The 17439-nt window shown below is 32.5% G+C and overlaps 1 protein-coding gene across 1 annotated transcript in view; it reads left to right on the top strand.

Annotated features, from left to right (window-relative positions):
• sfmbt2 (Scm like with four mbt domains 2) overlaps positions 1–15876 on the top strand; it is an 82112-nt gene extending 66236 nt beyond the window's left edge. Inside the window, 8 exon segments of the mRNA XM_056455512.1 lie at positions 973–1037; positions 3615–3754; positions 4724–4833; positions 6825–7000; positions 7180–7343; positions 9849–10106; positions 10208–10336; positions 11289–15876. Of these exon segments, the coding sequence (XP_056311487.1) occupies positions 973–1037; positions 3615–3754; positions 4724–4833; positions 6825–7000; positions 7180–7343; positions 9849–10106; positions 10208–10336; positions 11289–11429 (1183 nt within the window). The 3' untranslated portion in view covers positions 11430–15876.
• The last annotated feature ends 1563 nt before the right edge of the window (positions 15877–17439 follow it).

The following is a 17439-nucleotide window of genomic DNA, read 5'->3' as shown; positions in this document are numbered from 1 at the left end:
CAGATACACACATCCTTCTTGCACACGTCCATGAGAAAGCAGAGCTTGTCATACTGATAACCAACTGACCACTAACCTAAACTCAACGAATGGTGTTTTCAAAAGCAAACATAAAAGAAACATTGATTGATTACATCGATTTATATTGTTTTATTTCTTTTGTGAAACCATGCTATACCAGACTTAAACCCGAACACTCTGCAGCACAAGTACATTATCTTACAAAGTAAGCTACCGAGCAAACTGACCACAGCAGAAAACTTGTTTATGTGAAGATGGATGATTAAAGCAAACACATTTGATTACATTAAAGTTGCTTTGTGGTATTTATATGGTGTTGTGCAAAAATAATCCTTTATTCGTCAGTAATATGTCCCTGTGAATATCATTAGCGTAAAAAGGAACAAAGTTTTTGGTGTCATTCTGCCCCTAATGTTCACTTTACATAGAAACGGCAGTCAAACAAATGTTTATGTACTTTGAGATATTTCCCTTGAGCCTGTGTTGATTTGATAACTTAATTTAGGATAGTATTTTTTGAAGTTGTGTCCACCAAAGCACTTTTCTCAAAATGCCGGTACGGTTTCTGTCAACTGATTATGTAAATATTGTGTTTTTCTTCACTAAAATGTTGACAGTGTAGATCAGAATTAATTTGTCTTGCAAAATTCTTCATCTCTAAGGAGCTAGAAAAAAAGGCAAACAAATGTTAAGGGACTTGTCACACTGCTGCCATTTTGAAAAAGATGGTGATCCCCTTGAAGACGTGAAATATACTGTACAGCAGGTTTGGTGAAATATCATCATCATCATGCTGCTGACGTTTGGAAAAAAAAATTAAATGAATCGCTCTCATTGAAAACAACTGAAATATAGACTAAAATTTTGAAATAGTGTCACTTTGGTGGACACAAGGCCTAAAGATGAATGGTAAAACATTATTAATACCCTGATTGATTGATTGATTTTTAGGTTGGCTCCTTCACAGTCTCCTGATATTCCTATTAGTCTGTGCCCATCTGCTCCCATGGATTCAGGTTTTACATGTTTACTATATATTTTGACAATAACTTCACCTGACTTTTGTTTTAAAGCTAGTTTTAATTTACTTATTTATCAACACTCTCCCACCCAACTCAACACTAATGAATAGAATCTTTGTCATCGCTTTGGTAGAAATAATTTGTATACATGTTCATACTTTCGATATTTTTGAGCATCTATTCTTATCCTGAACCTAAACACAACCACTTCTTATATACAAAACATGTTACAGCCACAGGTACTTAGTATTTATTTGAAAAAGCTAAGCAGAAAATAGTATAAAAGTATTATTAACTTATCATATTATATTTGAAGTGTTCTGAAGCCATACAATGTAATTATGTTTTTACAAGGTTTGTGCTTATTGTTTGTAAGGAAACTAGTAAACAAGACCGTCTTGATTTCCTAAGTTGCCCATTAACATTTGTAGGCTGCTTTATGTAGTTTACTTGTAATGTTTATTCTTGTAAAATCCGAAGGAAGTGACATTGACAAGCTCTATGGCACGTTAAAATATTGCTTACTATAAATGTTTAAGGTAATGCAGAAAATGACATTTTTATTGACTCGTCAATGTGCAAAGAAATAAATTCAAACAAAGAATTAATTCAACTACAATCTCACACAGCCAGATCTATATAGTTTCAAGTACAACATTTATATTTACATTTAGTCATTAGCAGATGCTTTTGTCCAAAGCGACTTAAAATTTGATTAGGTGTTCAATGATTCAACAAGAAGAGGCAATACACAGGGCTAATTATACAAAGAAACTGTTAGTGCTCATAGAATAAAGTACTAGAGTTAGGGGAAGAGTGTTTAGTTTTTTATAAATCAAATTACTGTAAAGGTGTAATTTAAATGACCTCATCTGTTGACGTGTATTGGTGTAACCATAGTATGAGGTGGTTCATATGAGGAATGTGTTATGTGTTATTTGAGTGTTAGTGCTTTACTCAAATTATTCGTTTAGCTTCTGTAGATTTTTTTTTTTAATTTGGAGACTTTTGGCAACAATTTAAATATGTATACATATATTCTACCTGTATCCTCGTATATTGTAGTAAAATGTGTGCATCCTCTAATGATAGTTGGGTTTAGGGGTGGGGTTTGGGGCATGCCATCATTTTTATTTATTCATGAAATATTTACGTTCCTCATGCGGTGCATTTCCCAAAAGTATCCTTAGCCAACTAATATCGCAAGCCCCATTATTACAAACATAGTTTAGTGATTCTGTGTTTCCTGAATCCATTTTTCCAGCGAACATTTGCAAACAGCATTACAATCTTGTGTGTTAGTAATTACATCACTAGAGATGTGGTTGCAAGTATAGTTCCTGGCTAGTATTGTCAAAAGTACTGAGTTCGGTAACAATTGTTACTGAAATTTAAAAAATGTCCATTTCCTGCATTTGAGAGCTGTTGAGTTCTATACAACCTTGATTGGCCATTGTGTTCACATGCTTAACAGAAATGACTTTGATTTGCCATGAAGGTCAATAATTCACCACTCTTCACCCCTGTTCATCAAGTTCAAACACAGATATATGAACACTGGAGAATTTCAAAGTCACATTGATCTTAGCACTTTAAAATCACGTAAAAAGCTGGTCCTTGTATGACCTGATATACGAGCGATCCACTGATGGATCAACTGATCTATGTGGCTTTGAAATGCTTCATGTCCTTGTATCTCAAAATGCTCAAATGTTCGTGGGAAATGGATGTTTTTAAATTTCAGTATCAAAGTAAATACTTTTCATGGCTTTGCTCTATTCAGAGTTATTCCCCTATGCCCTATTTCTTTTAATCATTTTACTATCCATTTTGAAATTCTCAGTTATTTTTATTATAGTTTAGTTTAACCATCGTTCGATTAACAAATGTGGTCTCTTCTTAGTGCACTTTTTAATTATTTACATTACAAGTGAAAATTTGTTAAAGTTCTGGAGAATGGTAAAACAAAACGTATATGTTATGGCATTTGCATAAACAAATGGTTTTAAATTAAATTTAAAAAGCAGGCCTGACCTTACTGAATACGTAAATTATGTGAAACATTTCTGCAGTGTTTAAAGTATAATGTCAAAATGATTTGTAGCAGGCTACATGTTATTAAGTGGTTATAGGTAAGTGGTTTTATGTTTTTTTTTTACAATAGTAAAATAAAATAGGGAATATTATACATGTTTTTTGTAAAAGACAGGAAATATCTTGTGTACCTAAAGGCTTTAATTACATATGCAGGGTCCAAGAGAAGCAAAACTAATATAGGATAAAACAAAAACAAAAAATAAATGAATAAAAAAAGGAGATACAAATCCACAAAAATACAGAAGTAGTTGATATTCCAACCCCTTAAGGAGAATCATTAAATCATTTTTATGGTTTATCTAACATGGTTCAAATTATAGATTTTCAACAGAGTTCGGAAAACTGTGGTTTACTTCCTGATTATTCTAATTTTGCTGTTATTTGGGAAACGCACCCCAGACTAAAATAACATTTCATATTAAAAAAGTTATGTACACAGTACCTATTTTTTGCTAACATGTTTGTGCTGTGTAGGTTTGGTGAATGGAAAGTACTGCTGCTCTCAGCTCTTCATCAATCATCGCTGTTTCTCTGGTCCATATCTCAACAAGGGCCGAATCGCTGAGTTACCAAAGGCTGTCGGGCCCGGAAAGTGTGCTATAGTTCTTAAAGAGGTACTGTACAGTTTCCTCTTACTGTACATTGGTAGTTGAGGTATTGCAAATTGTAATTATATGTAAATTATGGTATTTTTGCAAGTTGTAAGGGAAAGTAAAGATTATAAGAAAGGGAAAGATTATATGCTGTATATTTGACGAAGACTAAACATCATATTTTGCGGTTTTTATCAAATTAAATATACAAAATTGATTTTAGATGAAGTATAATAAATGTAAGCAGTGTTCACATGTTTTAAATTACTTTTGCGAAAACAATTACCAATTTTGCTCAAAATAATGTTCCTTTGTCATTTAGTGTAGTAGTTTATGTAAAAATTAAACAACAACCTCAAACAACAAACAAACACATTAAGTGATCATATGTTTTTACATTTTATGATATTTTAAATGATGAAACTCCTTGCCGACAAATGGGAAAAACCTTGTGGTTTGAAGGATAGTGGCAAAATGTAACATTTAAAATGTTTATTCATTATTTTTTTAAAGACTGCATTGGTTCTTAAATAATACCATTTCAATGTGGTGATGCCATTGGCCCATGAACATTTCCTGCTTGTTGTCAAGTTATTTCAGAACTATAACAAGAAGCAATTCAATCATGACTTAACATTAAACAGCTATCATAGCATTATTTATCAATATGTGGACCTTCCAGGATTTTTGGAAGCTATGAAAAATAAAAATGTAAAACAGGAAATACATTATGACTATTGTTTTTGTTCATGTCCCTCAAAGTGGTCTATAAATTTGCCTATAAAATTCTGTAAATTTGCCTAGAAAAATCTTTATGACAAACTTTTGCTACAATGAATTACATTTTTGTGTTCACTTTCAGTGTGTTATGTGTGATAAATGATTTTATCACACTTTAAAACTAAAATATGTAATAAGTGTTAATTTGTGTATCTGAATTTATAAAATGAGATTCAATAACTGAATATCTGAATATGATGTTTCTTACAGATTCTTACAATGTTAATAAACTCAGCATATAAACCCGGCCGTGTGCTTAGAGAACTACAGATGGTGGAAGACCCTCAGTGGAACTGTCAAGAGGAAACCCTCAAAGCCAAGTACAAAAATACACACACACAAATACAAAAATTATCACACATACTTAGTTGAGGCTGTTAAATAAGCAGCTTCTCATCTCCTGGCATAATCTCAAAGAGACAAAAAAAAAAAACACTTTCCAGAACCTTCTCATTCACTGTTCATTGCTGCTGGAATAATGTTTCCAACCCCATCCGAAATACATATACAGTAGTTAACATTTAATGTGAATCAAAACCTTTCATTAAAGTTGTCCTTAAACTATTAAAAAAGACGCATTATTGTCCTTTTGAGAAATTTTGAACCAGTTTTTAGGCACCGCTTCAAATGTTGACTGCATATAATAAAATCTAATTTAGTCTATAATAAATAAGTCCATAATTCTGTATTTCTAGCTTTTCCCTCGTTTATTTGCTTCATGATTAGTCAATTGTTATATTCCTTATTTTCAGTTTTACTAAATATAAAAATACATGTAATATGCATGGCATAATGAGGACATACACACTAATGTTTTTAAATTAAGCTTTTAATAATTGTCACAAACTAATCGTATCTGCAAAAGAAAATGGTTTTGTAAACTAAAAACTATGAAAGATCAAAGAGTTTTCACAAATATTTTTTTTACAAAAAAGCAAGTAACATTTCTTTACATGTGAAATCTTAGAAGTATAAAGACTGAAGCTGTGTTTTGTAACGCATCTTTAATTGACATATTCAGTGTTTTTTTTTTTGTTTTTTTTTGCATTTCTAAAATTTAGTAAAATTCAAAATTATTTAACAATATTTGTGTTAGACGGTGATTAAGGATTTGTTAGATTTCACTAGGTTTAGGTAACAAAACTAATTAACATAGGTAATTTGTGCCTTTAAATTAAATGTTCTAATACAATTTCTGATTTTGAAATTGTTGCATGTAAGTAATATTTATTCTACTCAGTTATTATTTTGAACTGATCCTTCTTGTTAATTAATTTGACATTAATCAACTATAATTGTTACTAATACCATTATGAACTTATGAGAAAGTAATAATAACAATTATTATTATTATTATTAATGTATTTTAAATCATTTGAATAATTATGAACTATTGTTAATCGATATTGTAACAACTTCTGATGCAGTTGTTTTCAAAAGTATCTGGATGTAGCCTTGATGATGCAAGCTGAGACTGCATATCTCAGCGATACAATGTCAGGCGCAATGCACTCAATGGAGATATTGATGTCATTGTGAGGGGTAGGGTTAAGGGCGTCGCACACCAGATGCGCCGTGACATGGTGCGCACATGACGGTTGGAAGTATCGCACAACAGATGCACACTTTCGCATGATATTTAAAATGAAACTATTCAGATGGTACTCAGTGGTGCGGCAGAAATATGAACAGTGTCCTGAGTCGTAGCTGGGCGGCACAGACAGCCGCCGACTTGCAGCGCCGGTGTGCAGTAATAGAAATCTATGTTTAGAATTCTAAAATGCATGGTGCTGTGTGGCGCGTTGCCAAGCGACGCATCCATTGCGACCCTCTTTAGGGGTGGGGTTAGGGAAGCGCATTGAAAAACACTGGATGCAGCTCAGATTGCACTGCACCAGGTCTGCATCCAGACCCCTCTCAATGTTTTTTAACCAAAAAAAGTTATTTAAAAGTAATCTTAAAAGTAATCTGACTCTTCAACAAATTGACTGCAGTCTGTACTGCAATTCTAAAAGCAATATTATTACTAATAAATTAGCAAACATGCAGAATTAAATTGTTAATCAAAATAAATAGAGTGCACATTATAGTATATTTTTATAGTACAGTTCATGTAAAAAGTAATAAATTAGTAAAAGAATTGATAAAGTTAGTGACCCCTTACTGAACTTCAAACTACGTAAACAATTACTTTTTTCTTCAGAAATGATGCTGTACCCCTAAAAAAAAAACAAAACAAAAAAACACTTTTTACACCTATTTTTCAACTACTCATATGTACTTAACAATTGAAACACATGTTTGTTTCCAGATATAAAGGGAAAAGCTATCGGTCAACCATGAGGATCGTCCGGACCGCGGATCAAGTGACAGAGTTTTGTCGTCGTGTTTGCGAGAGACTCCAGTGTTGTCTAAATCTTTTCGGGCCTACATTCGTATCCGACAAGTGCCCTGAAAACTGCTCCAGTCAAACCAAAACCAAATACAGTGAGTCTTTTATTCCTCTACAGCAATAAAAAGTGACATCTGCTCTAACCTGGAATTAAATTGAAATGTTTTACAAGAGCAAGGTATAATTTTCTCCAAACACACACACACTGACTCACACGTAGCTCTTGCTAACTCTCAATGTATTTTGTGTTTATTTATATTTATGCCTAATGTAGCATATTATAAGAAGAGGAAAGTCGGTCGGCCAAGTTTAGGGGAAAACGCACAAGATGGTGACCTGAGCAAGCCAGCACGACGGAGGAAGAAACGCAAAGCCATCTTTGTCCAGAAGAAACGGCGCTCTTCCATTGTAGGATACCACACCACAGAGTCACCTCAGGTCTGCCAAACCACACGGTCCAGACAAAAGCAAACACCCACAAACATTCAGCTAGAACACACTAGTGTGCAAATACAAGCGCATACTTTTGGAATAAATGAATATGAGGATAGAAGTGCAGAAGTGTCTGCTGAAAAACAGTTCGAAGTGTGATAAACAGCCAATTACATAATATTTTATGTTTACAGATACTTTGACCAATTAAGATTTAGTAGGCGGAGCTACTGCGTGTATTGCCAAATTCATTCCCTCTAAACAACTGTCGAAATCAAATGTTTTCTATTGAAATACTTTTTTTTTTAAGAGCTGAAGAGGCAGACTTTAGCATTCTTGCTGATATCCCTGCATCCAATGCTAAAGATGCCAGTTTGAATTAGGGATGCATGATATTGGAAAAAACAGACATTGCAATATTTCATTGTTTTTTTTTTCTGCAATATGTAATGTGATATGAACATAATTTTACAAGATGACTATTAATCCATGATTTAACATTGATTGGATGATTTTGTAGGGGAGCGCATCTGCATAAAATACAAAATTACACAAAAAAATACAAAATAAAATAAAATAAAACACAAATAAAAACAATAGAACAAAGATAAAAATGAAATAAATGTTTTTTCGCTGGAGTCTAACAGTATTGCGGTACAAAAATAAATCAATATTCAAATGCAAAATAATGCTGCATGTCTTTCATTGTATAAATAAACAATCTTTGTTAAAGTAGCAAACTTAATATTATTCTTGTGTTCAAAGGGTTTAAATTTGCTTGAAATTGTACAGTCAGAGGACTTAAAAACACATCTGAATAAAATTTTTTTCATACTATTAGTTAATAGTGTTATGAAGTGTGTTTTATAGTTAATTAGAATCCCAATTTGACATTGCAGATCCTGCAATGTTACTATTGCAGATGTGCAAATTGCGATATCGATGCGGAAACGATTTATTGTGCAGCCCTAGTTTGAATCCCCCTCAGAGTGGTGTGTAAAGAACCGGAGGTTATATCAGCCTGATCTCACCAGGAAACATAATTATTTTATGTATTGTCAGAAAAGTGGCAAATTCATATCAGAATCAGAAAGAGGTTATTGCCAGGTATGTTCACACATACGAGGAACTTGTTTTCGTGACAGAGCTTCTACAGTGCAACAGGATAACAGAGACAGGACAAAAAAACAGATAATAAATATATATAAAAAAAAAATAATAATCATTTCATTCTTACAAATACGTAAAAGGAGGCATTCCTCCAAACCCCTAAACCCAACCATCATTGGGGCATGAGTAAGTCGTAATAAAATAAACGAGATTGTATATTATCATATGATTTGGCAACTAAATCCAAATGTTATGAATTTGCTGTGGGATTGCATTTGTTTTATTGGTGCCGTGACCCTGATTGGAGTAAGGTTTATAGAGTTGAGTGTGACTGAGGTCAGCTAGTACAAGCTGTGCAAATAAATCTCATTCTGCTGACCTCAAGAGACACTAGCCTTTCCTTCATTTATTCTAGTATTATAGAAACAACATACAACTCACAGTGTACGCACACACGCACAAAAAAACTGGAATGGGTATTAAATTTGATACTTTATAGGAACTGACAGAATTGCCTCGATACCATCAAGTATCGAAAAATTTCTTGCCATTCAGTATCTAATTTCGATACCTGAAATGGATGAATCATCAGTGTTAGCGAACCAAGTGTGTATGGAAATCTATGGCAATAAAGTGAGTGTTTCATATTCATAATTATATTCATATTTCACTGAAATCTATTGAACTGATTTGGACTGATTTATTGTTTGATGAGGTTTGGTTTCTTTGTGCTTTTAAGAGTTAAAACAAAACTTAAACTGAAAAATATAGATTATTATGTAATCTTGTTAAAATTAGTTTTATACTGAATTCAAAGTATCGGTGTTGAAACATTTTAAATGATATCCAGCCCCAGTAAAAACATTTAAGAATAAAAAAACTCAAAAAAGATATGTATTAATCTTGATGAAACTAGTTTTATAAAATTGGTATCGAAAAAAAAAAAAGTATTGTTCAGAAACCAGTATTAAATTCAAGGTATCGTTATTGAAACATTTTGAATGATATCCAGCCCTAGTAAAAATATGTAAGAGTAAAAAACACAAGAAATGAAAACAGATATGTATTAATCTTGTTAACTAGTTTTATAAAATTGGTATAAAAAAAAAGGTATTGTTCCGAAACCAGTATTAAATTTAAAGTATCGGTATCGTTATTGAAACATTTTGAATGATATCCAGCCCTTGTAAAAACTGTAACATGTGAGAGTAAAAAACTCAAGAACTGAAAAAAGAGATGTATTAATCTTGATAAAACTAGTTTTATAAAATTGGTATCAAAAAAGTATTGTTTAGAAACCAGTATTGAACTCCAAGTATCGAAATCAGTATAAATTTTTTTTTATGATATCCAGCCCTAGTAATATCTGTAATAAGTAAAAGTAACCCTCTGTCTTTACAGGATAGTGATTATAACTACGATGAAGACGAAGATGAGGATTTTGAGGAATGGGGCAGTGAGGCAAGTTCCAGCTCACTGCGTGAAGAAGCGTCTACCTTGAATAGCCTACCGAGGAGAGGAAGACCACCACGCCGTGCTGCTCTTCAGCGCAGGATGACCCATCCAGGACCAGAGACCTCAGAGAGTACCTCTCCCAGAAGAACCACACGATCGGTCTCCTACAGCCAAAACCAGATGGCCAAAGACACAAATGTGAAGGTAAACATCTGTACAGACATTTAATATTTTCCTCTATCTAAATGTGTTTTTGATTTAGAGACAGATATTATTATTATTTTAAACAAATTGTGCTCTTGTAGATGGAGAGTACCGAAGAAGAAGATCGTCTGGTTTTGGACACTAATCCTTTACAATGGAGCGTTTCGGATGTGGTGGACTTTATTACGTCCACAGATTGTGCCTCATTAGCAAAGATATTTCAAGAACAGGTAGAGTTCACTAATTATTTATTTTGTATATCTTATTAATTTTATCATTATTAATTTTATTCATCTGATGATTATTTTTTATCTATTTTGTTTTTTGAATTTTTTATCTATTTTGTTTTTTGAATTTGAATGAAATTTATAAGTAGGTACTGCAAAAATCACACATTGTGATTTTTTTATTATTCTGCGATATATATTGCAATATGAATGCAATTTTACTAGATGAGTTGGAAAGCTGTTTGGAAAGAATTTATCATTTTAGATTGATTGGGATGATTGGAGGAGAGTGCATTAAATATACCAAACAATCTACAAGCATAGATAAATTTAATAAATTTGTATGGTAGACTTATAATTTATATATTATATAATAAATATGCTAATTAAATAAACAGTGTTTTATTGTTTTCCAAAGAGTCGAAATCTATTCAGATATAAATTAATTAATCAAATATAAAATAATACTGCAAAGTCTTCGTTTGATCATTTTAAAAAACTAAGCGTTATTTCAGTGTTACAAACAGCACATTTTCTTATGCCTGAATGCTTTTAAAAGCCTCACACAGTCAAAGGGGTCAAAAAATGCTTGCAAAATGATCAAATATAATCCAGACTCAACATTTCCTATACTTACGATGTGACTATTGTGAATGATCAAATTGTGATATCGATGCTGAAATGATGTTGTGCAGCCCTAGTAGGTATTATTTTTATGAAGTTTTATAATTTTTGTTATCCTTTTTTTCTACATTAAAACTTTCAGAGAAGACATCATTTGACATTGTAGTCAACAATAAATTAACAAGCATAATCAATTAATACATTACCAAACATTTTAACTAGAAGCCCAAACATTTCAGATGAAAACTGCACACATTACAAGAGCTAGCAAAACCGTTATTTAAAACAGCTAATATTTATGCTAACTTGTTAACTTTTCTTTATTCTCAAGGACATTGACGGACAAGCCTTGCTGCTGCTGACACTTCCAACAGTCCAAGAATGTATGGACCTAAAACTCGGGCCAGCCATAAAACTCTGCCATCAGATCGAAAGAGTCAAAGTGGCCTTCTATTCCCAGTATGCTAACTAAGCTAACGTTCTGCCTCAGCGGATATAAAAATCAACAAATACCTATAAATGAAACTCAGGGGATGAAAAAAAGAGTCATTCCATCCATCAAGAAACCTCAGGCGGCCTCACAACCAATGGAGACTTTTCCATTCACTTGCCTTCAATATGAGATTTAGCCATGGAAAGGGACATTTATTTACAAAAACGTAGTATCAGTATCAGTTTGTTGCATAGCCTTACATCAAATATTCCATTCAAATCTTGACACTGCAGGTGAACAGGGTAAAAAAAAAGTACAACTATTTACAGTATCACCATTCTTCACCAGTTGATTTATTACTCAAAAAATTGCAAATGTTTTCTTAAACGTTATATTTTAATATGCAAATATGCCATTGTTTATTTAAATGTGCACTAATTTGCATTCGTCCAAGCACAAAGATCTGAACAATCAGGTTCAAAATCCTTATTTCTTTTTTTGTTTTGACTGTCAAAGGTTTTTATGCAGAGAATTTTGGAAATCAGAAAAATATCATTCACAATTGTTTGGTTGAATGAAATGTATATAAATCAATTTACATATGAACATAGCCTACTGTAAAAACTTTGGAATATAGATTTGAATAAAACTGTCAAATTGGTTGTATTGTTCAGTGTAAAAAAGTAATAATAATAAACAAATAAATAAATACATTTTAAATGGGAAAAAAAATTATTATAAAAACTATATGCATATCGCATGGTACCATTATATCTTCTGTAAACTTTAATAATAAAACTACTGTAGAACAAAACATATCAAACAGATTTTTCTGAAGAAAACAAAAAGTACATTTAAAGGCTTTAATACATTTTGACAGAAAAGTGTGGCCCCTAAATTAAGACCACCAGAGAATTAAACTCAGGGTTAAACATCAGTGTTTTTTTCAGTCTTCAGCAGTTTAACGTAGTTCTCATTTCATCTGCTTTCTTTTTTGTCTGCAAAATAATGTGCCGATTCCACATGAACAGTTTGTGGACAAAAGAGATAAAGAGATGTGTATCCCTACAACAATAAATCTAGTTCACCCCAAAATAAAAATTAGCATGTAATTTACTCATCCTGAAGACATATTCAGTGTATATGACTTTTTTCTGTCAGACGAACACAGTTTGAGTAGTTTTAAATTTTATTCGGGCTCTTCCATGCTGTATAAGGGTATTGGATGGTGACTTTTTTTTTTTTTTTTTAATTTCAAAAGCTGAAATTCCTTGTTTAACGAACCCACGCACCACCAGGGGGTCAATGTATGTTTTATGAAGCAAATCAATGTGTTCTGATGTGTTCTTGACCACCTCCATTTACTTGACGCATGATGCAAGATGCATTTATAGAGGATTGAACCTTACCACAGTTTGTTTACCACAGAAAACGACTACGAACAAGGAAACTAGTTGTATATATTATAAAGTAGCGTCAAAGTCTCTTTAAGGCTAGTCATTTCAGTCAGCAGCCATCTTTGAAACGCCTCTCGGGCAGTATGGTCGGGCATTCTGTCTTAATGGGGAAACATGAAATTCTCCAAAATTGCTTGCCAAGCTTACGATTAAATTTCAGAATATGAAACAACAATTAAATTAAACAACAATTGTCTCCTTAGTTTTGTTTCTAAACGTTTGACTTGCACAAAATCAGCAGAAATTCACATCTGATCCCAGCCCCTCCCCCAGAGAAATATAAGTCTATAGCGATCGCTGATTGGTTCTTGTACTAGAAGGTGGGGCTTCATTCGCCATATTGACTGTAACACTTTTACTTATTTAAAACTATACAAGTCTTGTGTATTCTATAGTCTTTGGTAGCATCAAGCGAACTATTTTTTCTGTTCGACGATGTCTTCTGTTGAAGAGCCAAAATAAAATTTAGAACTACTCGGTTCGTCTAAACAAAGAAATTCAAATACATGAGGATGGCTTGAGGGTAAATTATAGGATATTTTTTTATTTTGGGGTGGACAATTCCTTAAAAGCCCAAGGTATGCTTGGTATTTTAACTTACACACAGTTTTAATCTGTTTGATATTGTGCGCAAACTGAAGTTCTCAATATATACAGTACACTCTAGAAAGATTTACGCCATCCAGTGCTTTTTCTGCTCGTTTAAAATACGAGTTGAGAGTTTATTTTAATTCCCTAATATATTAATCTTTTTAATAGACATCTACTGTTTTAATTAGTGATCTGTTGTTGTTCTGTTTTTCCAGCCTGTACGCAAACTAAATAGTAAAAAACTTATAATAATTCAAATTAGATTAAAGAACAAGATTTTGGGTTTAAAAGTGAAACTCCGATGCTAGGTTCACACCAAATGTGAACAATTTTTTTCCACCTCAAGCAAATTTTACACTTGAATTGAATTTTTCTTGCGTGCAAGTGAAAATTAAGGCGAATTCTGCATGTTTGCACAAACTCCTCATGCATTCCACATCATTCACAGGCCTCGGTGGATGTTCCCCTTAATGTGTTTGCATGTAACTTAATCATGCAAATACTTAATTCCATATTTGGTGTAAACTCAGCATAAAAGCAAATGTAAATAGTGTGAATTCTAATGTACGGAAGTTAATTTGTGCTAACACGTCATGCGTGTTTATGTAAATCATTAGGATACAATTTTATGACCTGGTGAATTCCGAAGAAATCTCAAAAATTTAAGCCAAAAACATAGACAGAAGAAAACATTGTTTTCATTCATTTCAAAGCCTCTCTCTTTCTCTATATCTCACACTCTCATGAAATTTTAACATGGATACAAGTAATGAATATTTTCGACACTACTTTCAGTACTGAGAAGGCGATTTGAGGTCATTTTCATGCGCATTTTGTCAGTAAAACCAGTTCTACTACATGTCCAGCTCATGCGTTTAATGCAGCAGAGTTTACTACACTATAGAGCAAAACAATCATTTTCCGATCATGAACTACGGCTTTAGTTAAAGTTGCATGTCAAACTACAACATGTTTTTATTCCAAATCCATCTAAAACTTACAGTCGAGCATTTGAAATAATTCCTTCTGAGAGATGATTCCGCAGTCATGTGTTTTTTAGTCACGCTAAAATAATTGAAAGCAGTTAAATCTTTAGTTTAATCAGCGACCATTATTTTCCCCAGTGGATTTCTTCATGTGTCAATTGAGTTTGTGATTTCAATTCGATTAATCGCCCAGCCTTATAATTACCCAACATGTGTGAATTAGACAGATCGGCAGTAAACTTTAATCTTTGACAATAATAAACAAGTTTATCCCCCTGATTGGTCAGCTTCAGATGGATTGACAAGTCAGAACTTTCAACCAGACACCTTAAAAACCCTAGCCAACAGTTCCCAAAACATTTTGACATTTATCAAATTATTAGGAGCTCGGAAGCCGCTTGTCTCGTAAATTCCTGTCACATGGTCTGAGCTCGAACCATATGATCATCAACGTTTTTCATGCTAATTCTTTCAATAGGAAAATATAGTGTACAAGCTCACACGACAGCAAAAAATTGCACTGTTTATGCTCTGCTTTAACTAGTCTGAGCTGGTCTACCAGCCTAACAATTGGTGTTTAAATGATTTAGCTAGTTGGTCAACTGGTCAAGAATCTAAATAACTGTCTAAAGCCATAGAAATAACTTAAACATTATTAGCTTTTAGCGTGGTGGTGAGTTCTTTAAGGATAACCAGACAAAAGGAGATTTACATTTAGTTCCAGAAGTTGCAGAAGAAAGTATTTAGGATGAAGATTCAGCATTGATAATCTGAACTGTGAAAATATCCAATCCCTGAGTTCACTGCACAATATTTGACATTTAATTAACCTTTCAGGACCAAATTGTATTTATACTGGTGAATTCTTTGTGAAGTGTTACATTCAGAAGTCAACTAATATATTTGTAATATTTATTTTGTGCTGATAAACTATTTTTGTAATGTTTGTCTTGTTAGGAGGCGAGTTTGGCATCCAGAATTAATTTGCTTGAAGTGCTGAGTAATATCAGGATTTATATTTGATATATACTGTAGTATGAGTACTTATATGTTGACTTGCATATTACATATAACAATATTGTTCCCAAAACCCTGTTGTAACACACCATGTGTTTACTTTAAAGATAAGGACAAATTAATGTGATGATCTGCCTTTAGTCATGCTCTATCTATATTTCATATAAAAACTAATTGTTGATCTATGCAAAATACAATGTTTTCTATGTATATATTTTGTTTGTAATGACTTTTCATAGTGATATATTTTTTACTTCTCTGTTTGATGACATGTAATGTGATTACAAGTAGAATGTAATAAAACTGAATTACCTGCTATTAAAATATTGTACAGTACATTATTGCAAAAAATAAAAACACAGATCTGCACAAAGTGTCTAGTAATAAAAAAAGACTCTTTGCTTAATAATTTTTGATCATACTAGCCTAACGATGACTAACATTCCAATATTGTTACATTTGAATGTTTATTTCAATAGGTTGTTTGACAGATTACTAAAAATAAAATAATTAATTAACAGTTTCTTGCTGTATTTTTTGTATGCAATCCAGAACATTAAAGAACTAGACTGCACTTGTCTGTTTGCAATACATTTTAACATACTGTATTTAAGCCAATACAAACATAAATTCCAAGAAACCGTAGGTGAAGTAATGTGGGTTATTTACAGCACATCCCACTCATACACTCAGCTGGTCAAGGCTAAAACATGATTATATTACATAACAGCAGCAGGTATTATTTCTACCACAAACATTTTTTTAATTTCATATAGAAAACACTTAGCTAGATTAGATTTAGATTATTCTATTAGTCACTTGACCACTGAAGTTTATTACGTTAAGTATAGGAAGTGTGTATGACAGCACAGAGCACCTGGAATGTACACTGTTGCATGTTTCTGGTCATAAAAATTAAACTAAAAGATGAAATCTTGATTAGACACATGAAGGGTTTCCCCACCACCACCACTGTGACCTTACATTCTTGACATTTAAGCACATTTAGCCAAACACATCCTTCACATAATGAGTCTAGGCTTCTTTGCTTTCTGTACTATAAACAGAATACAACAAAGTCTTTTTTTTATGCTTTATACAAACATGGACTAATTTATACAAATATTTTTAGTTATTTGTTATGTATCAATCTCTAGGTAATATGTCACATTCTATGGTATTTAAATCATGTACAAATGTTGTTTTGTTTTGTTTTTACAACATAGGTGTCCAGACTTTTATTTGAAATTATTTTCTCTTTTTTGTTTTGTTTTTCATTTGATTTTACACCATAGGTGTCCAGACTTTTATTTGTTTTGTTTTTACAGCATAGGTGTTCAGACTTTTATTTGAAATGTTTTTGTTTGTATTTTTCTTGTCCAGGGCTTTGTTCTTCGTAACTCGCTTAAATGATCCAAGATGATTTGGCAGATCCTGGATCCTTTAATCTTGATAACTGATCTTTGGCTAATTTGGTTCTTCAAACAAGTTCACGATTTAGAATAAAATGTCTGGATGAACTGATCTGAGATTGCTGCGCGTGTTGTGATGGACAAATCTATCAATCCACGAAATCATGATCAGCAATGCAATGATTGGCTGACAGCACAGCATCGTAATGACATCATCTGATTAATATTCAATTATCCATGAAATACATAAAATTCGTAGGAAACAGTTTGTTTAATAAAATACGCAACAACTTTTCAACTTTGTTGTGGGCTGCAGGCTTTACACTTTCACTTTTACACTTTTTACATTTATAGCGCATTTACTTTCTTAGTAGCCGGTTTACTCTTCGGTGTAAAGAATAACTGGATGTTTAAATTAATTTTGCATCACAAAAGCATTTTGATGTTGGTAAAGGTGCTTTTGTGAAGCATCAAATCCCCGTCATATTAGCTGTCAAAACATGTTCATGAATGCGTCAATGTATTATTCCTTAAAAAAAAGTCAAATATTGTGCATGTCTATTATCAAACACAAATTGTACTAAAG

The sequence above is a fragment of the Danio aesculapii genome, chromosome 4 (assembly GCF_903798145.1).
Source record: "Danio aesculapii chromosome 4, fDanAes4.1, whole genome shotgun sequence".
NCBI classification, from domain to species: Eukaryota; Metazoa; Chordata; class Actinopteri; order Cypriniformes; family Danionidae; genus Danio; species Danio aesculapii.
This window is presented reverse-complemented; position numbering and strand designations above follow the sequence as displayed.